Below are 24,415 nucleotides of genomic sequence, written 5' to 3'. Positions count from 1 at the left end.
GTGATCAGCTGAAAAAAAGCCTTAGCCTGCTGACTCCCAGGCAGGGAGATGACACAGGGCCAGCTCAGTGTCCTCCTCTTGCACCCATTAGTGATGGGGACATGCGGTACCCTCTGCGTTGATGTGGTACAAGTTCACCTCCAGCTACAGTGGACCCATGGGAGAGAGCAAATACTTCACTATCACCATTTATCTCTTTGTTCAAGCCTCTGAGTGACTTAAGGAACAACTTCAGACTTAATCTAATCAGATACAGCTCCAAAAAGAGACAAGGATCTTCTTATGTCACTTCAGTATTTGGCCCTCAACCTGTGTTTTGACTAGGCTGTCTTCAAACTTACCATCACCGAGACTTTCCTTCTGCCATCCCTCTGAAAGCGGCTTTTTCCTCACTGCAGTCTAGTTCTGCCATGCCACGCGTTGCTGTTTCCCTCACCTACACTCTCAACCCTCGCACACTCACACACGTGTAGGCTCCTCTCATCACACCAGTGATAGCGTTTCCTCCAGGCCATCGTCATTTTTGTTTCTTGCTAAAATCACCCTAACGACTCCAATTCTCTCATCCACAGAAGAGAACGGTTCTCCAAGACAGGCCTGATGCCTTCCCTAATCTGTCACGTGCTGCTTCTCCAATGCGTGGCCCAAATTGGTCCTTTTGTAGAGCCTCATATCTAATTTGCAGCCCACTATCTCTCTATCTCTTTCAGCCTTATGGCTTTTACAGCTTCTGCTCCCATGTATGTCTGCATTTCAGATTATATTTATTTGGATGCATTAGCCTGGATATTTTCCAAGATGCTCTTTTTTATTTCCTGCACTCAGTTATAGTTTTTTTCTTAGTGGCACTGCTCTGCACGGCCGTTTTCAGTTGTCTTTGCTGTATGACTCACTTTATTGTCTCCTGCAGATTTCATTAGCACAGTTCTCCATCTCATTACGAAGTAGGACGGGATTTCACACATTGTTCGAGCTTTCCACAAAACAGCTTCTCGCAAGTTAGCACTGTCCTCACTGTTTGCTAGGGCAGACGTGGTGCTCCCCAAAATGAAGGATCTTGGGGTAAGAAAATCTGCCTAAAAAGACCAAGTTTCCTGAAGTGCTACGAGGAAAACACTGATGGCATTAGAGAAACAGGGAATGTTAACACCATTAGCTCCTGGAAGATTTTTGGTTTTTCCCATGACCTGTTTTGTTAGGTATTTGAAGGTAACTCCTGCCAGGAACAGATGGAGTTCAAGCAGACAACTGGCAAGGGATCTAGAAGAGTGCACTGAGATGCTGGTGTGCGTAAGTCTGGCCAGTGATCCAAGAACCAGTATGAATACAACAGGAGCTGCCAAAAGGCATTGCTTCTGAAAGAAAATGCAGTAAGTAGGACAAATAAACCTGTAGGTGAGGAAATTCAAGTAACTTTCTGACACAAGGATGGTGCCTTGGCTATTAGCTCAATTTTTGAGGCATTTGTATCAAACAGTCTACGGATGGTTGGAAGGGAGTAATGCCCGTACAAAAGCATATGATAATGATCTTTCACAAATGCGATGGCACAACTGAAATAGCGGACAAGAGAAGCACAGAAGCACTTTTTGTGAAACACTGAAAAACAAACAAATCTTAATCCTCCACAAAATGCCTTCAAGTGGCTGAATAAATTTCCTCCAAATTTTACTCCAATATTATCCTACTTAAGACCGAAAGGGATAATATAGGAGACCTTCAAATGAATTACACTATACATTATGTATGTGTTTCGGATAATCCCTGCTAACTGTCCAAAAACATTTCATTTTCAGAAATTGCTACTCCTCCAGCATAAACATTACTAATGATGCAAAATAAGACCAGAAAGGATTCATCTCTTTTCTAATGCTAAATACTGCACAAGTAACTACCATCTATGTAATCTTGATGCTGCCTCAACACAATTACCAAAATCAAATACAAAATTGAGAATAAATTGTTAGGAGATTACTCTTCAAGAGAACTATTGCCAGTAATCTCCTAATAGGACCTGTCAGTTTGACCTTCATGCATTTTCTTTTAAACACCTTCCCTTGCTGCAACTTTTGTGTGAGTCTAAGTGCAATGAGGAGCCCATTTAGGAAGACGTCCCTTGTGCATTACGCTTGAAGAAGCCACAAGCTTGAAATATCCATGGAACTGTTTAAAATATTTATGGCCACCAAGGTCAAGCCCTGGAGATTCCGGACAGAAATCTGTCATGCTCTGAGAAATGGAAATATTTCTTTCAAAAAAGTATGTTTAACAAAGACTTCAAAGCATTGTTTTAAGCAAACCCTGCAGATACAGGAAACTTATACAGAATATGTTTTCTCTGTCCATAACTCAACTCTCCGCAACATACAGATAACATAAATCTTCACAATGTCCCCTATAAAAACTAGATGTAAGGGGTCCTAACCACAAGATTTCATGCCTTTGTTTTGAATTACTGTATTTCTAGGGAGCAGGGGATGCTGCAGGTGGGAAGCCAGAGACAGCATTACAATTCCAAGTGCCAAACACTGCAGCAGAAAAGCTCCATAAAGCTGTTTACCCACGATAGCCCCGATGCACCATTACTCATCAGGGGACAGGAGGGCCAGAGCAGCTGCTGCACTTCAGATCGTGATGTAATTCAATGTACTGTTGCAGGAGCTCCACTAAATGTCCTGAGGTTTCATCACCCATCACATGACAGCTCCATATTTCTCTCCTATCAATGCATGGATCTACCATTTAACGGACATAAAGGCGGCTCCACATTTTGGAACATCACAATGCATTTAGAATTTGGTTTTTGCTCCTTAAGTATCCCTGCTTGGTACATGATCTTCAAATGACTTTGATTAGGGCATTTTAAGGACAGCCAAATGATTTTGATTATGATATGACATTTTCATAATCGAGTAATTCAGGGAAAGTTATAGTTTCCAGTAGTTACCATTTTGAAAAGTTGTTTGCCCTGTTCCTCCCACTTAAACAGCAACATGTTCCTTCTCATTCTAACCAACAACCGAATGCTATGAAAGAGCTACAAAGCCCACAAAATGATACTTGCATAACCATTAACTAAATGTTCGCTGCGATCAAGCCAATAATTAAAAACCATTAAAAACAAGTTACAGGCTGACCTAGCATCAGTCTCAACCCTTTGAGGCAATAAGAACTGTCACTAAAAGTGACAAATTTCTGGCTCATCAGGACACTGGCAAATAAAAAGGCCCCAAGAAATCTTGTAATTTTTTTAACAAGATCCCAGTCTATCTCACAAGTGAGGTTTTCTACTGCCAGATGGTCGATAGGAATGCTAATGGAAAGAGTTGAAGCTGAAATAAATCTGCCACTTTTAATCAATCACAGACAACAGTGTCATCAATAAGCGACTCGTGTTATGACAAACTCCCTTTGGTTCGCTACAAGCAAAGTTGATAAAATGCATCACACCTACGTATTTACTGCCGATACTGGGCAACTTTAACATGGGCATTTTTGCGGGTGAAAGATTATTCTTTCGCTAGCAATGCTGTGATTTTTGATTCACCCTGAAAATTGCTCCAAAGAACAAGTTACTAAATGTTAGAAGATATTTAGATAGCAGCTCAGTTGGGGGAAAAAAAAACCCAAACCAAAAATCCCACCACTAAAAGCTCCGAAAGTACTATTAAATCAGCTACTATGTAATAGAAAGTCACTCCTTATTTTCAAGTCTGCCTACACACACAAGGTGCACCCTCCACTCTATGGAAAATATAATTATAAAAGCATAACTATGTGACAGGCTGACAGCCCATCCATCTCTCTTTCACTCTACTCCAACCCCTTCAAACACCCAGGGGCCAAAAAATCTGAGGTAAAAGTCACAAAAATAACCAAGTTCCTGCATCCTTTGTGAAAATCTAAAGTAGGAAGAGGAGACCCAAGAGTTCCCCTACCAAGGGGAAAGAGCTGACCTGCTCCAGCAGGATTGGACTGGATGATCTTTCAAGGTCCCTTCCAATCCCTGACATTCTGTGATTCTGTGTGACCGCATCCCATGCAGGTACCAGTTGGCCAACACCAACGTGCCTTGCATCAGAACACCCAAGAGCCGAGTCTCTTGCTCTGGGGGAGGAAGGGAATGACCAAATGAAAGAAGATGACAATTGGAAGAAAATGACACTTCGCTATTTCCACTGCTCATGGCACAGGTTGCTTTATAACCATATTTTTAACAGAGGCTTCCAAATCTGGCCTCAGTAAGAATTCTGCCTTTTTGCTTTCACTGACTATTGCCCATCTGTGTTTCAAAACATAATTGCAAAAACAAGGCTCTACGATTAGGCTAGGGAAATCTAATATTTTCCCAATTTAGAGGCAATATGGCATTCAGTTGCTTGAAAGAAAAAACAGCAAATGACAAAAGTTAGTACAGCACAAGAGCAAACGAGTCATTTTGAATCCACTTATGGAGACACAGGAAATCATAATTAGCCCAAACTTCATAACTTGTCCATCGGTACAGCAATAAATACATTACTAAAGATGCTTCTCCATCCTCGCCAAATTACAGACTCCCAGTACCTAACTTACAAAGGCTGAAAGTCAATACAAAAAACTTTCAAGCTGGTTTTGCGACTCTCGTTGGGCAAAATCATGCTGACGTGGACACTCCTTTGCCTTCCCTTCATCAGCCGAATGGAATGACACCTTTGCATCACATACAAAGCAGCCACATTTTGCTTGGGTTTTTTTCCCTGCTTTTTTGCTTGTTATTTTTAGCATCCAAGTGTAACTGTTCTGGACAGGATCACTGGAACAGCACGATCGTCTTTCAATATCATTTTGAAAGAATATTGAACTGTGTGTGTGCACACAGAGAACACTGTTGATCCATTTTATGAAATAATGAATGCCAGGATGAGTATCCCAATATCTTCAGAATTTAAACCCAGCAATTTTTATTCCAGTAATAATACTCTGAAAGATAATACGTTAGAGTTATTATAGACTGCTCCAGCATCGTAGATTAGTCTTACAGTATTGATCTTCAGGAGACCAAATGGCAGATATGTGAATGTTCCCTACAGTTTAATCAGTGAGCACTTTTCAGTGTTTCTAAACTATTTTTTCTCCATTTTCCTATTTAATCCTTTTTTTGTGCTTTTGAAGTTCAAAGGAAAAGAAAAACACAGCTATTTTTTTGCTTTTCTTTTAAAATGAAACATTATTTTTCTAGATTTGGAGAAAGGCTGCAGTCAAAACTACCTAAGAGCCCAAGTTAGACAGAAAGACAGTAAATAACACTGAGATACACTTGATAAGAGCCAAAGAAAAGCAAGATCATTAAACACAAGTGTGATTCCCATCCTAAAAAATATCACACAAAAGGAAGGAAAACCTTTGCAGCAATAGCGATAGACAGCATGTTTGGTAATATCAGTGAAAGCTGTAGCACAAATTAGCAAAAATTTAGATGTTTTTAAGTAGATTATTTTACCATTTCCTTCCAAAACCTTGCACAAAGCCTGAGAACACCCATTCAGTCTATGACCTGCCTTGGTAGTAACCAAGTCTCACAATTCTTTGCATGCTGCATATGAAACAAAATACACATTGCTCCACCATTTGACAGCATGAACAAATGTCCACCAAGGTCAGTAGGACAAAATTCCAGCCCTAGATATGTTACAGTACAGAAAATCTTGAGGTGAGTCATTAATAGAAGACTTGGGTGACTGAAATCACATACCTAAAGCACTCCCCATCTCATCTTAATGACATTTTTAAAGCAGCTACATCCAAATTCCTCTTTAAAAACCCTCTTGAACGTTAGTGCTTGCACAGCTCCTGGCTTTGACCCTCTGGTTATGGTGATAAACTGAGAGTGTTTAAATCATTTCAGATTACCCTGTTAAGTGAATTTAAACTGGACGATGGCCAGATATCTCTGGAGCTGCCACGTGGAGCATGGCGCACGGGCGAGAGAAGCTCTGCTGTTGAGAGTGCTTTACTAAGAGATAAGTCATCCAATAAAAGCCTGAAAATCAAGATTTAAAATTACTTCAAAATTAGATCCTAATATGGATGCCCTCAGCTCCACTATGTGTCCATGAGTGTATGCCCAGCACAGGCAACAGCACCACAAACATCTGCTCTTAGAACTGGCCTGGAGAGAGGGAGGGTATTAAGGGTCTTGATTACTGAGCTCGAAAAAAGTCTTGGCTATTTCATTTGCTTTAAAATGGGATTTAAAACGAAAAGAGCAGATATTGAAATTGAAAAGAGAGGGAAAGTAATTTAGACAAAAATGAATCTGTTACTGTGGCTGGCTACTCTGCAAAACCCATCTTAAATCTGGACTTCCCTGAGTTGCAAATCCTATCAGCAAATGCTGAACCATAAACTTGAGTTTTCTAGTGCCTGGTTTTCACCCAAAAGTTACTATAATGCTATGCTTAATACCTGTGAGCTACTGAAGTAGCAACAAAATAATGAATATATACTATACTGCAAGCCCACTCAAGGCCTTGGATCTCAGGATTTCCTACTGCTTTGTAATTTAAGACCTCCTTATGTTTTAAGGAGAAATTTTAAATTGCAACCCAAAGCTAATAGAAAACCGCAGCCTAGTAATCATCGGATCTTAGAAATGTTCTCTGTCACAAATCCTCCCAATGAGATAGAAATAAATGCATAAAACCTGCATTTTCCTCCAACAGCTATTTAAAGAACTTTTTCTTTAAAACTTGTGGGTTTATATACAGACACATATGGGCACATACATAGAATCATAGAATCATTTTGGTTGGAAAAGACCTTTAAGACCATAGAGTCCAATCACTAATTTAACACCATCAAGTCCACCTCTAAACCACGTCTCTAAGAACTTCATCTACGTGTCTTTTAAACACCTCCAGGGATGGATATATATATATGTATATATAGATAAAAAATACAGAACCTCAAGATTACCATGTACTGAAAGATGAACTTTTGATGTGATTTAATTATATTTGTATTTTGTGTAGCTGAACAAAATAGGAGTTAACTCTCCACTCCCGAATACAATACAGGAAGCACCTGAAAAATATTGATTCAGTAAAACCAGCAAACCTTCCAAACAAGTTTGGGCCGGGTTTCCCATCCATCAGGTTGTTTGCCCAAAGCATGATTTTGCTGGCCAGCCGGGGCTGCAGGGCTGGTGCCAGCGGGTGCAGTGTCTGGAGCAAGGGGGCGGCTGCCTCCGATAAATCACTGCTGAACACAATGGGGCTCCGATAAATCACTGCTGAACACAATGGGTCTCCGGCAGACAAGTGTCCGTGGTTCTTTTTGATGTGAAGGGTTTTTCTAATTTCTTCAGGTCAGATTAAAAGACAGGCAGCCTGGGTCAGAAAAGGTCAGCGAGATGAGGTTAATTTTTACAGAAACCTTCCCCTTCCAAGCAAGGCCTCTCTAGCTAGTCAGTCAGTTGTTACTAAGTTACTTCGCATTATACAGAATTTATTATTTCTTATGGCTTACACACACCACACTTCACATTGGACTCAGTTCACTAGTTGCAAAAAACCCCAAACCCCAGTGGTTTTAAATCCTTAATTAGTCCTTTCTTTGTCTTCCCTTCATGCATCCCCTCCGTGGTTTTTTTCAAGAGAACAAAACTAAGTATCGTCATTTCATGCTTTTAGAGTTGATGAATCGGTATTTAGGTTTATTTTGAAGAAAAGACAGTCTATCTGAGCCATATAAGATCAATGTACATAATCCAATTAATTCAAATTATTTCATTACCCCAAATGCTTTGCTGGTGCAAAACAACAAGAATATTTTAAGAAATAATAGGAAAATGAAAATATGGATGCATGGATTAAAAGTAGTTCTATTCCTACAGGGATTTAAGGAAATTTAAGGTTTATATACTCTGAACTTTTTCCATGATGAGACTGAAGCTTTTCCAGCAAGCTCCTGTCTTGTACTTTTGGAGTATGTATGTTCTAACTTGAAAAATAAAAATGAATTATATAAAATCTGACAGTAAGGCCCAACAATTTTTTATATCCCAGATTGCCCAAAGGTCAAAATCCCATTTGGACCAGAGTAGGCTGTATGCAAAGCAAGCTCTTATTTCAGCAATGCGTTCAGCAAATTTAAGAGGTGCGGCAGAGGCGATATCACAAATGAACATGTCAGCAAAAGGTAGGTTTTTTGCACCGCCACATCACTGAGAGCCATTAGTGATTCTAATCTCCTGCACACTGCCCAGAGGAGGAGGAAGAGGAGGAGGAGGAAGAGGAGAGGCCACAGAAGGTGCAGCCTGATGTAGGAATACCCAGAGGAATCCCCCACAGGAGGCATCACCCATCAGAACAGAGTAACCCGAACTGCTCTCCCACCCACCTTGTTCCACAAACAACCGACACAGAGGGGTTCACCTTTCTTCTACTCTGTTCCCATCAATTTTGTTCTGTAATAGTCGAAAAGGTCTGAATAACGTGCAAACATGTTTAATGCTATATTTTAGTGCTATATTTACATATCAGTATTTTAAGCCAATATTGCTTGCACACAGTTCGTTTGGCAGGAATGGAAAAGGAGCGAGTCTCTAAAGCACCTTCATCTAAGTAGCACATTCAGGCCCGGAATTAACCCTTAAATTGACTTACTATAAAACAAACTGGAAGGGTCTGTCTCTGCCACCCGGAGCCGGGCAGCAGGCGACGCTCACTGGGTATCTGGGCTTTCTGCCTTGTAATAACCAGTCGTACGTTTTAAACCACCCTGATTTCTGTCTTGCTTCTCTTCATCTAATCATTTGATTCACTGTTGACTTTAACCTCCATTACTAATTCATCAGATGACTGATTGATTCAACTACAGCTTTAACCTGACGACAGTCTCACTCAACTTCAGCAATGATAGTTTTAGTTTGGATTCCAAATTATTTTGGTTTTTTATTACTGCATGATAAAATCCATGCAGAAGCATATAAAGCCATTTTTCTATTAAAACTACCACGTCACCACTCCAGACAGGCAAAGATAACCCTACAAAATAAATATGCCAGTTTATTCCACTTCCAAAATTGTATGCGTGTCCTTCATACTTCAGACCTCAAAACACTCAGATTAAATATGTTGACAACTTCTTAAAAGAATGTTATGCTGCAATGTAGCATATATTTCTTTCACATAAATACCACATCTAAAACTGTTTCTGAATAAAGAGACGACAGATTATTAAATATTATAGATGCCCAACACTTCTGTATGGGACCTGAGCGCTCTCGCTGTCCAAGCGTCTTTCAGTGCTCCAATTCAGCAAGGTTGCACCCTACTCGAAGTATCAATACAGATTTCAAATCTATATATGAAAATATATGTCAAATTGGTGGTTTCCTCCCTTATTTCTTTCTGGGTTACAAGGAAGAGGCCTGTATGACAGAAGAGGAGGAGATGGGTGGCTCTAGAGCCGGTTGGTTCCTGCCTGTCCTGAGCACGGCGATGGGTTCGTTCAGTCTATCGTTGTGTTGCACTGGAGGAAGGGGAAAACGCTGAGCAGAAATTTCTCACTCTCAATAAACTGGAAATTCAACAACAGAAGAAAATGTTAAATTTGCTGCATGTATCTTCCAAGACGACATTTAGAAGTTATCTCAGTATGTTTCATCCTATATTTAGTAACAACTGCAGCAAGGTAAAACTGAAATCAGCCAGCACACCAGAAACATCCCTGGGTAATGGAACAGCACTTACATAAATGGCTAAGTTACAGTACATTGGCCAATTTAGAACTAATTACGTAGATGCTGTTAAATATTATGTGAACAAATAGTACTTCAAGTTCTGCAACAAACTGCTATAACTTTCCAATACTTTACCCAGCCATGGTGAAAGAACCGCAGTCACAACCACATAATGATTGCCAGCTACACGGTCTGGCAATGAGTGCGAACGCCAAGAAACAAAATGCTTCATGTGACGGCTCTCCTAGTTTGGGTATTAGTCTTCGTAAAATAATGTATGCCATATTGTAGTGAGAAACAGTTCATTTTGTCTGTGTTTTGTTCCATTTCCCTCAACATTTAGAAATATTCGCTGAAGACTCAACTTCATTTGCAAATCTAAAATGTAGCAGCCATACACACCTCTTGGTTTATACTAAAAAAATGAGCATATATATATATATACTGTAAAGATCAACAAGCAGACTCTGCTGGACCAGGGTCAAAGGAAAATCAATTCAGAAACCAACCATTTTCCACCCGTGAAAATACAAAGAAATAAATTGGAAAAATCTACAGCCTGAGAAGGAGCATTTCACAGCACTGAGGCGCTCTCAGCCGTGACAGCAGGACATGCACCTCCAGGGTTTGATACCAAGAGCTATAACACTCTCTATTTCTTTGTTTCTCCCCACTCTCCTCACCCCCCACAGCACATATAACTATTTTTGTTAACACACTATTAAAGTTCAAGAGACTGCGCATACATATTTATATTAAGTCTCCCATTAGACCTACTGAGTGTAATTTGGAAGAAGAAAAAAGCTCGCAGAGCATTTTCTTATAACCAACCTGAAAATGAGAACATAGAAAAACAAGGCATTCGCAATCCAACTGTCACACAAAATTATCTTCTGGGCTAAAATTGCTACTATTTGGTCTTAAAATGCAAGGCAAAATTATTTCAGACAGTCGCAAAAATCCCCTCTGCATTTTTGCACTGCCCAGCCGGCCTCCCCTGGAATCCGGCAAGGAGACGATTTTCTTGAGTGGGAGGCGGAAAAGCAATATCCAATTTATATTAAACAAACAAGAAGGCTGCTGTAAAAATAAGGAGTCTTGACCCAGGTCTGGGCCATGAGGTCGAACCAGATCAATGGCTTTTTAGTTTTAAATTGAAGGCATTCTAATCATTTGGGGTAAATGGAACTGAGCACTGGATTTGGCAGACGCTTGTTATTGCTGAAACACTCGCACAAGCCTGGATGTGTCCTCACCCAATCTTGACGGGTTTATTTAGATTTATATTTATGAAAGGTTCTGGTAAGTCCAAATAAGTGACAGCTCAGGAACACTCCTCTGCAGTCCCAGAAGACCATGCTTCCTTATCCTTACACTAAACCAAATCTTGACAACATTAAACGTCTGTACTATAAAATTTGAATGCTCTTAATGAATGATGTACAACTAGATTTGCAGCATCACTGAACTTACAGAAATTGGTACAATTCACATCGAGAAAGTGCCTTTTTTTCTTTTTACATTATTTCTCATATTATTAAGCTGTTCCAGGGACATTTCTCTCCAATTATATGTTACAGAGTGAAAATACAGGTGGGCTTGTTGCCCTGCTGAAATATTGGTATTTTATTCCAGTGCTCAAAACTGAATGACTCCAAAAGTGGGGCTCTCAAGAAAAACACTCTATTTTAATAATATAACAAGCTAGAAATCCTTTAACTTCATTTCTCTTAGCTCACTGGTAGAACAGGCGTGAAAGAGCAAAACGATTCTGTAACTCACCTCCTGCAGGAGGACGGAAAGGACTGAGGGATGAAGGATGAAGGAATGAGCTTTTTGGTAATCTCACCCTAACGAACCGATGCCGCATGGCAGAAAAGTGCAGAGTTGCAGGAGAAACTGCTGAGATGAGCTGGGAGTCAGTGGCTGAAGCGGCTCCTGCAGCAGGAGCCCAAGTGCAGCCAGACCCTGTGGGCTGGGGACACAAGCGGGGCTGGGTGACGGCTGGAAAAGAGCTCTTTTCTCAGTGGTACGGAGCACAGCCACGCGAAACACCATCCACACGTGCTTCAGAGTTTAATGCAACTGTGTTTTTAGGGGTATCAGGCTCGTCAGACGAGAAAGAAAACGGCTATTATCGGTATCACGAGAATCAGTCTTCAAAGTAGCCTGAGTAATGAGAATAAGCATCAAATCCTGACAAACATGAGCCAGCTTCTGGAAGGACGGGTTTGGGGAACTGGTTTTATTTTTTTCCCTTACTACTGGGGAAAAAAAAAAGAAAAATTCTCCATCCTTCTGTCCTATCTCAGTGTCAAGAGAAATGAATTTGAGGGTAACGGGATCACCTGCAGCACCATTCCCCAGCCAGCCTGCTGGTTCTTGCCTCCCCAGTCTCGCGGTGGCATCCGCTTCACTCCACGTCCGCTCAGGAACGTGGTGCTACACCCAGAAGAAATGCATTTTTCCTCCTGTGTCCTCACCTAATAAAGAGGGAAAGGCTACCGGTCGTCACATTTTAGCTTTTGGGAGTTAAAAACACACGCTCATTTTAAAACATGTTGGGTCAGATATGTTTCTTCCCAGTTCTTGTCTCCGATTTATGTCCTTATTACCAAAGGCTGCTTAGCTCACGTGAACAGCAGTAACCTGCAGCATTAGCCAGGTTACAACATTGCTACAGGCTTTACTAGATCAACTCCTCAAATCAACTGTGAACAAGTAAATGCACGTGTCAGCTCCTTTCAAGGTCACTGGGAAAGCTCTCCCCCGCACAGCTAACTTTAATAAGGCAGATGCACGGCTTGAAAAGCAGAACCTTGGAAGTCTTGAATTCATTTTTTTTTCTTGGCTTTGCTTTTTGTAAATAAAATACTAAACATAATTTGTGCAAGCTTGTCCCTTGAAAAATTACAAGACTGGAAAATACTGGTAAGATTTATTTTAAGTGGAGGTACTTACCAAATGTCACCGTTTTCCTGTTCAAAATGACTAATCATTTTGATTAACCTTTGATTTAAATGATTATATACCACAGCAAAGCACAAACATACATAAAATTACACTCCAAAGAAACTCTCAAAGCGCGGATCACGTAAGAAAACAGTTATGTCAAAGTGGTTAGAGAATTTATTCACCACGTACATAAAATTCAAACCAAAAGCTGACTCCACACTCTCAATGGGAAGGCTCCCATATGTACATTCATACCCAGAAATCACAGTCTGGTTAATCCTGTAGCCAACAGGAGACTGCTTCCACAGGAAAGGCCAAAAATACCAAGCAAATTATAATTAAGCTATAGAAGAAACTCCTAAGTACCATCTCCACAAGTACTACCAGCATCTTCTGTAAGGAATTTTATTCCAGGTGGGAAATTGGTGCTAGTGCACTAGTCACATATAAAAACAAGGCCTGAAGCACAACAAGACAAGAAATAAAATTTCCCACTTTGAGTAAATACCCATGAATTCCAAGTCTTGTAATAGACTTCAAAGCAGAGAGAGAAAAACAAGATATCAAAGGTAAATTAGACAAAGAGCTGAAGGCAATTCTGAAAAATAAAAATATATGGTGAAAATATTAAAGCGCATAAAAACCCCATTAAGATCCCACCTCAAAGGACCAATTTGTACAGGGAATGCATGCCACCGGAATCGGCACGAAAAAGACTCTCTCTCAAAAGCTTCCTAACATGGAGACTTGTCCCTCTTCAGAAGCTCTGCTCCATCACCCATTGCTAAACTGCTATAGCAATCGCTCCCTGTAGGTGCCCATCAGCCCACCAGGCTCCACTGCATCAGCTGCAGTCAATGACCGTCTAAAATACCCATTCCCACATTTTGAAGCCATTACTGCAATGTCCTTTTTCCTAATGAAAAAGGTTCTGAAATAACCCCCTCAGTTCCAGAAGGACAGGGAACTGCTGGAGAGGGTCCAGCGTAGGGCAACGAAGATGATGAAGGGAGTGGAGCATCTCCCTTATGAAGAAAGGCTGAGGGAGCTGGGGCTCTTGAGCTTGGAGAAGAGGAGACTGAGGGGTGACCTTATTAATGTTTATAAATATATAAAGGGTGAGTGCCATGAGGATGGAGCCAGGTTCTTCTCGGTGGCAAACAATGATAGGACAAGGGGTAATGGGATCAAGCTGGAACACAGAGGTTCCACTTAAATTTGAGAAGAAACTTCTTCTCAGTGAGGGTGACAGACACTGGAACAGGCTGCCCAGGGAGGTTGTGGAGTCTCCTTCTCTGGAGACATTCAAAACCCGCCTGGACATGTTCCTGTGCGACCTCACCTGGGCGTTCCTGCTCCAGCAGGGGGGTTGGACTGGATGATCTTTTGAGGTCCCTTCCAATCCCAAACATACTGTGATACTGTGATAACAACTCTCTTCTTGACACAGTGACTAAAGAGTTCTTTAACCTTTATAATCACCTCGGTCTAACAGATATAAAGGTTTTTCAGACACCCAGGAATCCCTTGGGTTGTTCAAGCTGAGCTTTGTTTCAAGATGGTTTGGATCAATCTAAGTCATCTGGAAAACATGAGCTGATGCTCCTCCCCACCACAAATACCAGTCTCATAATGTAAAATAAATTAAAAATATTGTACATTAAAAAAACGATTTGCTTTGGGTTTATAAAAATAAACTATAAGGCACGGCCAATGTGCAATAAGCATTCAGGACCTTAGTTAGGAGCACCCAACCAGGATGTGTCAGGGAGCTAAGCATAACATCTCCACTCACCTAAACAGTAAAACTACAAATAATGTGTTTATGGTTATCAGTGATCCTGGATGTGAGGGAAATAGCTGGTTTGGGGCATCTTCCCTCCTTATTCCCCAGGAGAAAGAAACACAGATTCTGCTGGACAGGGGCAGTTTCAACCAAGTAAAGAGGAAGTTTTCAGGCTGGGTGTGATAAACAGCACCCCGTCCCTCTCTCTTCCATGAAGTTACCCAAAATAATCTGGCAAAGCCAATGAGATGGAAACAAACTTCTACTTTATGGGTTAACATTCCCATCCTGGACACCAGCCGGGGCCAACTGCAACAGAGGTGGGAGCTGGGGGGAGCTGGGGCTGTGCTCCCCAGGCTCCCTCCTCCAAAGCACCTAAATGAGGCTTCTGCCCATTTTACCCCCTGGGGGAATGTGATTCCGACCAGAGCCAAGAAAGTACCATGTAATTTATCAGGTTAAATGAGATGCCAAAACCTAGGCTGTGGAAAAGCACTATAGACATAATAAGGGGGATTTTTCTGGAATCATGATGCCAATGATGAGCCAACCAAAATGTAACCAGAGCAGATAATACCCAGGTCCCATGGCTCCGAAGCACAGGTGAAGCCATGTGCCAACGTGTACCAGTAAAATGGATAGTCGGTAAATACGAGTCACACCATGGAGAGAATTTGGAGGAGAATTTCCAAAGCTAATAAAATCTGAGCTCTCTACCAAGGGCTTTTGTCATTTCAGAGCAGGCATGACTTGGTTTTCTATTATATATTCATACGCTTCCATTCAGAACAACGTTGTTTCATTACAACGGATTCAGCTGTGCTTCGTAGTCCTGCTTCATTTCTTCCAAGGCAAATTCTTCAGGAGATTAACCTGACACATTTATTCCCCTGATAATATATCCTGTCTTTTCTGATATCATTACCAATTTCAAGCACACAGCAATAAATAGGCTTAAATTTTTCTAAAAGTAGTGACTTGAAAGCTTTCTTGTTCCCGCATTTTCTTGGTACAACACATTTCACTTCACAAGTAATGTTGTAAGATTCAGCCCCAGTAAATATAAAATAAATTATTAAGCTTCTAAGCAAAAGCTTCTAGTCCCAAAAACCCTCTTTACTGGACTTTAAGAGCTGCAGAGCACAGCACAGCTCTAACTGGAGTTCAGGTTTCAAGTAGCTCAAAGTGGCAATTGTTTTCTTCTAAGAGTTCAACATACTATTCTTATGCTTCATATGCACTGAAGACATTAGTGAAAATAAACGGTGCAACTGGTAATTGAATTTAAAGTTGCAGCATCTATTATGGTAACATCCACTGTGCCACATCTCTAACACACAGAGAACGAAATCGCTTTTGTGTATGAAGCAACAATCATGATACCCACTGGAACAAAAATGCATTAAGAAATACAATGAAATATATCTACGCAACATAACATTCCTAAAATTGCTCACATTGTCATGACCAATCCTCCACCATCTTGAGAGATACAAGTAAAACCCCAGTATAATTCTGGGAGATGTGTCTGAGAAAAGTACGCTTTTTTCTAAAACTGAAAAACTTGAATAGCACTCATGGTAAAGAAACCTGTTCAAAAATCCAGGTTGCTTCTCAACATATTGATGTATATAATGCCTGTTCCTCTCCACAGGAGTAATCTGCATGATCTTTGGAAGAATTATTTCAAAATACCTTCCTAACAAAATTTCAGAAATACGAAGCATTTCTGAGACATCAAAATCAGGATTTTGTAAATGAAATAACATGTAGATAAACTGTATCATCTTTGGAATCCAAATAACTATTAAGAGTGAATATAATGTCAATAAAGCCATATTAAAAGAGCCACCAACTGAAAGAACATCCAGCTTAAGTATGCTCCCGGGACTATGCTGAGCATTCCAGCTCTTTCTAAATTTCTTGTAAATCAACAACTTTTTACAAGACTGTAAAATTTGCTTATCATTATCACATCAGTAAACAAAAGCTTTCCCAATATTTTAAAGGATTAACATTATAACTGTTATTTTACACCATATTAAAAAAAATAAAAACCACCCACCGATTACAGAATCACAGAATCATAGAATTGACTGGGTTGGAAAAGACCTCAGAGTTCATCAAGTCCAACCCTTGGTCCAACTCCAGTCCATTTACTAGATCATGGCACTAAGGGCCATGTCCAGTCTCAGTTTAAAAACCTCCAGGGACGGTGAGTCCACCACCTCCCTGGGCAGCCATTCCAATGCCTGACCACTCTCTCTGTAAAGAATTTCTTTCTAATATCCAGCCTAAATTTCCCCTGGCAGAGTTTAAGCCCATGCCCCTTGTCCTGTTGCTGACTGCCTGGGAAAAGAGACCGATACCCACCTGGCTAGAACTGCCCTTCAGTGAGTTCCAGAGAGTGATGAGCTCACCTCTAAGCCTCCTCTTCTCCAGACTAAACAACCCCAGCTCCCTCAGCCTCTCCTCGTAGGTCTTGTGTTCAAGTCCCTTCACCAGTCTTGTTGTATTGTACCATGTCTGGCTGGGGTAAACATTTTTTTGAGCTCATCTGAAGCTCTTGATGCAGAAATAACGGTGCAGAGTATTTTATAGCAAGTGACAATTAGAGAGATGGAGATGAAGATCAGCTTCCTATTTCCAGGGTGCTACACGCTGTATATTAAGATGATTCCTTAGACATGACAAACTTGGTTCCATCATCAGTCCAAGCCTGGTGAGGTATGTAAAATCTTGGCTTGCAAAAGGAAAGCAGTAAAGATTTTTTTTTAATTAAAAAAGGAAATAAACAATGAAACAAACCCCACTACTTTCCTGCCTTCTAGTTGAGATCAGGGCTAAATCAGGAACTCTTTAATATCTGACTATAACTCAGAAGAACTAAAGGACTGGATCAAAGCACGGTTATGCAAAGTGCTATTGCAGTCAAATACAGCTTACTAAATATTTAAGACATAGGAAGACAAACACGCAGGACTCTAAATCACTACAAATCAAAACGGTTACCCAGATCTCTGCAAACACCTCCTGGATAAAGATACATTACGTGCTTCATTCATTTTCTAATGAGCAATGTTCAGGGTTTTTATTATTATTAATTGCATATAAATTACCGTGATTTTTGTATCACTGTGAAAGTATTTAGTCATTCACCTCTCAGAGGAACAAAGCTGAACACAGGCAATGAATGCATGGCATATAAGAACAATGCGGAGCACAGAAATTTATGCATGCCATTTAAAAGGCATGGCATTTAGACTACCAGCAAAAAAATCACAAGTATGTCATAAATCTTTAATTGTGAGAAAGAAAAAAAAAGTCCAACTAATGTTTTGCCAAGTCCTTGATATTATTTAAGCAAGAATGCTGCCTGCTTCTGGAGTGCAAAATCTCCTGAAGTCATGTGTCTGTTTGGATCCCCAACCTCATCTGAAGTGTTCTGCTGCAAAATTCATTGTAACTGAGATCTGCTAATCATCATCAGGAAACTCTGTTATGCATCTTAAGGACGTACTTTATGCTCTCAAGAGGAAAAATAAACATGTTTTATTAGCTGCTTTTGGAAAATAGTGATTCGTATTTATTCAGAAACCTTTTCAAGTTGCACCACTGTTAAATTAAATATTTATGGCGTGATTTTCCGAAGAGTTTAACACCTGCTAAAGAGTTTAACACGCTGACTTCAACGGGGGCTTCGAGTGCCCAGCATTTCTGCAAACATCAGAAGTGACAAGGTTTGGCCGTGGTGAAGCAGCTCGAGTGTAGATGTTACTGCTGAGCCCTAAAATGCAACCAGGATCCTGACCTGCCCCTTCGTCCCACCGCGGCGTTTCATTTCAGACAACCGAATCAGCCGTGTTTACTAGAAATACCAGAAACATGGCTCATTAATAACTATTCAATCCAAATAAAGCATAGGCTAAGCGCTGTTAAGTAATCCGCAACGCATCTTCGCTTTCACTAGTGGAAAACGTCTGTGCTGGGGTCATGATCTTAAGTAGTAACTTACACAAGAGACTAAAACCCACAGGGAGTGCAGAATTGGAAAGCAAAGCTGTTGATACTAAGGGTGAGAAGCTGAAGGAGGATGAAGCCATCTTGGTAAAAATACAGAATAAAGAAGGAAAAGATGCTTGGTGCATTGCAAAAACCTGTATCCAGGTGATAGTGGGGCGGCCTTCGATTTTGGGCTGAGAAGCCGAGTGCCGACGCCAAAGCTTCGCTTTGGCGTCGGCACTCGGCTTCTCAGCCCAAAATCGAAGACCGTGCTGCCGGCCTCACTGTCAAATGAAGTCAAAATAAGAGGTTTGCATCTAGTCATTCATATTTTTCTCAGTTTCTGACAGACGTCCACTGACTGTCCCTCCCAGCTTCACATTTTCAGGTATCCTACACCTCCCCTTCTTGTACAAATAGATGATTTCTCACATTTTGGGGCTCCCACCCTCCCTGGTCCTTCATTTGGTTGCAATACACATCTAAATCTGAACTACGGTGCAAAGACATCATTTTACGTTTCAGAATTAGACACCTATAGCTGTGTATTTTAGGCAGCAACTAAACAAACAGATAAATCAATAACATCTAAGCAAGAAATTACTACACATAGGCATGATGCAAACGAACAGCCAACATGATTTCATAAACTGAAGATGACGAAAATACTTGACTATTTCAGATAGGACACATCAACCTCCTTAGACACTTTACAACACGCTACAAATCTGCTCTGCAAGTCGAATATTTTACTCATTAAAATAGTAGCTTTCATCACGCTATAAAACATTTGCAAATGCAGACCAGAAAACCGACATGCATATTTACTGTAAAGCTTTACATTTGTGTCATCAATTAACAACAAAAGTTTGGAATAAAACTAAAATAAAAGCGAATCAAACCAAATAGCTGTCAAAACAGATGGGAACTATATTTTTCAAATCAAGCAAAAAAACAAAGCTTTTGAACATTTAGTGTCAAGTCAGCTGATACAGACAATTTAGAAAGGAAGGACAGCAGGAGTATATGAAGAAAAGGTGTCCCCAGCTGAAAGATTCACATTTATGAATTTCCATTGACTTTTTTTTTTGATTCAGGATGATTAACTCACACCAAAGCAGCCTTCTGATATGTGAACTATAAATAAGGTGCTGCTGTGACACTGCAGGCAAAATAAATAAAATCAGAGCCCCGACATTATTCTAGCCTCAAACAAATGTTTCAGTCCCTACATTGTCTGGCTCAGAAAGATACATAGACAGTCTCACAGACAGAAATATAAATGAACAATTGCAGTACCTTTTTCCCACACTGTTTACAGGGTTGGCTATACTCCTACTGGCAATAGATTTTCTTCTTGACAGCTTCTTGGTGTTGGTGCTGTCATCAGTGCTGTCATCCTCTTTCTTTGGTGTGTTACTTCCTTTGCTGTTCAGGTCCCTTAGCACATTATAATTAATTTTACTCGAGATTTTCTTCTGTTCTAACATCTTTTCAATTGCCTCTCCTGCTGTGCTGGCTTGAATTGGCTCCCGCTTCTTTGCAGATTTCTTTGGCTTAATTAAAATATAAAATTAGTGCTGTAGATACAAACAAAGTTTCCGTGAAGCAGAAGGGCGAGCTGCGGGTCAGCAGCCCCGGCTCAGGTGCTGCTGATGCGGGGATGCGGGCGACGCGGTGGGGCTAAGCCAGCGCTCCCTCTCCTGCCACTCACTGGGACCCAGAGGTCTGTTTTCTCCAAGAGATAAGTGTTTGCTTTTTGCAAAATGCCCACGCAGTTTATTACCAATTCTTTACTTAGTATTTGTAATGCTGCCAGAGAAGGAACGTGGGCCATTTCTCACGCATGAAAAAAAAAATAACGGAGTGAACTCCTGCTACAGGAACAGGGACCCTGATAGCATCACCCAGCATGTAAATAAAGAAATTCTCCTGCTAAAATTGCCTTTAAAGTAAGAGTCGAGCTGGGCCACGACTCTCCTAAGCACCGACAACTCCATAACGAAACTGCAATGGCATTTTATATCAAGTCCAAATGCGGCGTGGGAGAGCATCTACCCAACACCTCCACACTGCGAAAGGCCAACAATATTTAAATCACAGCAGCTTTCTAAGTGTGGACTGGCACCAGTGCCGACGATGGGAAGCAGGAGGCTGCAGACACACAAGTGCAGTGACAATGTCACCTGCAGCAGCAATGTCACCGGCAGCGATAACGTCACCTGCAGCTGCCCAGCCCAAGCCCGGCGTCACACAGCGAGGCTGATGCTGTGCAGAGCCAAAGAGAAACGACACCCGAGAACGTTTCCAGCCGTGCCCCAGGCCTGGCTACATACAGAAAAAAATACAAGAACCTCTGTTTCCCACTCAGCATTTTCCTTTTCAAAGGAAGGTTTTAACACCAAGCTCTGCAGGAGATTTATTTTTAATGGATAATAGGCCCTCTGTTTACCTACATGGGTCAAGTGCTACCTTGAAATTGGAAAGCACTATATTAATCAAGTTCTACTCGAGCTGTCAGAAACAATACGGAGTCAGAGAAAAACTCCTGTGTTGTTCGAACAAAAAGGTGGGTGTTTGGGTTACTTGGCGGTGCCAGAAAGTTATACAATTTTAAAAAATGCTGGTAGACTGCCATGTCTGTGTAAGTGCAGGATGAATGAGAAACTCTGATGCATGAAACAGTGTTTCATTGTCTGGTTTTGTTTTTATTATTGAAATACCTAGGGGAAGTAGGAAACTCTGTCTTTCGCATTAGCCAGAAAAAAAGATAGAGGATATAAGCACTAAAAACTAACATGTATTTTAGTTGCATGTGGAAGATTTGACTTGTCACTTGCTCAATTACACAAAATACTTATGCCATAAATCGGGAATGTACAGCCAATTAGGCTGCTTTAAACTGCTAAAGATGGAGACAGGACATGCCATTTGTTAACATAACTGTTGCATTCTTTATGAAAGGTAGAACAAAATATTCTTTCAAGTGACTGTAACAAGGATCTGTTCAGTTCTTCATAAAGAAATCATTATTGTAAGAGCAAAGAAAGCTACTGAAGTTATGGCAAGTACAAACAAATTACCCATGCACATGTTAAAAAAAATATTAGGCATGTCTTAAGACCTGTATTTAAATAAGCAAGCAATTAGGACAGCAATCATAAATGCAAAAAGCTAGCTCTGACTTTGCCATGCACAGTTTTCTCACAATAGCAATTTAAAAGAAAAGTTTGGGCAAGAAAGTGTTTTACTCACCACCTGAAAAATTATAGCCTTGTAATTCAGTAACAGGTAGAGATACAAAGGCTTTTGCTTGTTTAGTGATGACCTGTACCATTATGCCCATACATCATGGAGCTGATCAGCAAATGTAATGAATTTCCAGGACATTTTCAAACAGACACAATTAGCACACAGTTTAATACCTTGTGTTCCTTATAAATCCCAAGTTCTTTCTCTTTTGCTATTCTTGCTTCCTTTTCTGAAAGATGACAAAAGGGTAACCAGCATGAAGATTACACAGACTGCAGATTTCAGAAACACCAGCCAAAAGGAGAATCCCGGCCACTTACCTTTCTGTTCCTTCAAATAATCTGCATTTTCTTTCATCCACAGCTCTGCTTTTATCTGAGCTTCTGTTTCGTTGAGTATATACTAAAAGACAAAACAAGTTTAGCTGCTTTCAGAAATCAACTTGAAAACCATAGAACAAAACTGAATTGAAAAACCACTGGCAAGGTCAATTCACATTCTCTTTTTTAAAAAATATGTTAATAAAAAGAAAACATGACTAAGATGTGACAACCAGAGAGCATTTCTAGTAACTTCTGAAGCTGGCAAAAAACAACATGTTTTCAAAAAACAGTGCTTGGTTTCCAGACTATGATGGGGTGACCAAAACCCATCCAGGACTCATTGTACATGCTCTGTAATTAACCTAAAATGATCCTGGGTTTATGATCTTTTTCAGATGATGTGAGACGGTATCATGACAACACGGTCGTCTGCAAGTAATTCTGCATGTTGATGGTGGTCTGTAATTCAGAACAGTTTGGGAACCATTGCCCTGTGCCACCAAAACAGAAACATGTGCCTGTTGGGTAGGTTTCTGTGGAGGTTTGGGCGCAGTTACTGAGCTTATTAGTTCATTGGCCACATCTGTGTGAATGAAAACAGCTTAGGATGCCGGAGTTTTAGTCCTCTAGATTTTAGAGAGCTAGTTTCAGTAACCACACACAAGCTTCTTTCAGTTAACTTCACGTAGTCTCGGTAACATCATAACTAGGTGTGGAGCTGTAAAACACACCTAGAACTATCAATATGAATTACAGAAATAAACAGGTAGGTAGCAGGCAGGCTGGTAGATAGATCTCCTCTTCTACTACTTAAATGTAAAAGTAAACCCAGTATTTAGCACAACTGTCCATGAAACAGAAGTTCTCTACAGTCGATGCTGTTTGGGAGTGAAGAACTTCAGCAGAACAGAGAAGACAAATTGGGACATCCTTCACGAACAAGACACTTTATTTTTAAGTAGCAGAACGAAGACTTGTAAACCGAAGCTTAAATGCAAGAAAAACAAGCTGAGATTTCTCCACCTCAGGGGTTTGAGAACTGCAGGTTTTTCTCTGAAGTAAAATGTACATACAGGATTTTGTGAGAAAAATAACTTGAGACAAATGAAACTAATGTAGGGAGGAGCTTCTCCTCTCAGGGCAAACGAGGCTCACAGACGGCTGTGCAAGTGCTGGTTTATCAGACCAGTATTTTCACTCTTTCATCTGCTTCTATTAAAGGTGAGCCGTAATAGTAAAACTCCCTCCCAGCTCACTTATTCATCCTTCTTATGCTTTCAGGGTGTTCATAATCTTGGGCTTACAATATGACAAGCTATTGCGATGGAAATGAACACGAGGTCATAAAAGCAGAGTTATGAGCTCATCACAGATCCTTGGAGGAGGAGAAAATGTGCTTGTTCTTCCCTTGCGATTGTTTAAATTATGGAATTGCTATATTGAAAACCTTCAGCCTCCCCGCCCCCTCCATATCACATCTGCTTGATTCACAAGACTCCTCCTAACACCCAGTCTAGCAAAACCCGGCTTCACAGCCAAAGTCAAGCTGAGCATTTTCCTGCTCCTTCATCCATCCCCAACAACGTTCTGCAGATCAGTAACCCCTATGCAATCTCATCGCTCTCAATGATTTTGTACTCCAAAGGGAGTTTTTAGCACTGGTATTATGTGTTCAAATTACGGTTTAAACCAGCATGGTGGCTGCAGAGGGCATTAGGCTCAGAGTCAGGTGAGCTGGACTCTGTTGCACGCTCAAGCGCTGACCTTCTGTGTGGCCTTCAACAAGCCGTTCGGCACAGCTGTCTATCATACCCAGGCTATACGGGAAAGGGCATCTTTCGTTGTCACACAAATAATAATAAATCCAGAAAACATTACAGATATATTTGAAAGAACGCAGAAGTTGTACATGCTGGTTTTACACTTTGGTTTCCATGGCAGCCTCCTATGTTAAATGTATCTTAATTAAATAATGAATTTAGAGCTCCACCAAACTTTAAAAAGTCCTTCTTCAGAATAAAAGACATTCTAAAACATAATTACTCCAGCATGGTGAGAGTGAGCAACAGCAGCATTCCCATAGACACACAAGAAATTCTTTACAGAGAGAGTGGTCAGGCATTGGAATGGCTGCCCAGGGAGGTGCTGGACTTGCCGTCCCTGGAGGTTTTTAAACTGAGATTGGACATGGCACTTAGTGCCATGATCTAGTCAATGGACTGGAGTTGGACCAAGGGTTGGACTCGATGATCTCTGAGGTCTTTTCCAACCCAGTCGATTCTGTGATAAAATGGGCAAGAAAAAACAAATTTACGGTTGTGCGTGAACCTAAGTTTTGATCTCAGATTACTGACATCACTTGACCCTTTC

General features: G+C 40.7%; 1 protein-coding gene across 1 annotated transcript in view; it reads right to left on the bottom strand.

Moving 5' to 3' along the window:
- Nucleotides 1-24,415, bottom strand: part of BRF1 (BRF1 general transcription factor IIIB subunit) — a 181,844-nt gene that overhangs the window by 25,096 nt on the left and 132,333 nt on the right. The window contains exons 13-15 of the mRNA XM_082058936.1: nucleotides 22,043-22,124; nucleotides 21,896-21,951; nucleotides 19,770-20,026 (exon numbers count right to left, since the gene is read on the bottom strand). Of these exons, the coding sequence (XP_081915062.1) occupies nucleotides 19,770-20,026; nucleotides 21,896-21,951; nucleotides 22,043-22,124 (395 nt within the window). The remainder of the gene's footprint in view (nucleotides 1-19,769; nucleotides 20,027-21,895; nucleotides 21,952-22,042; nucleotides 22,125-24,415) is intronic.

The sequence above is a fragment of the Streptopelia decaocto genome (genome assembly GCF_964273445.1).
Source record: "Streptopelia decaocto genome assembly, chromosome: 7".
Lineage (NCBI taxonomy): Eukaryota > Metazoa > Chordata > Aves > Columbiformes > Columbidae > Streptopelia > Streptopelia decaocto.
The sequence above is the reverse complement of the archived record's forward strand: the minus strand, read 5'-3'. Positions and strand labels throughout refer to the sequence as shown.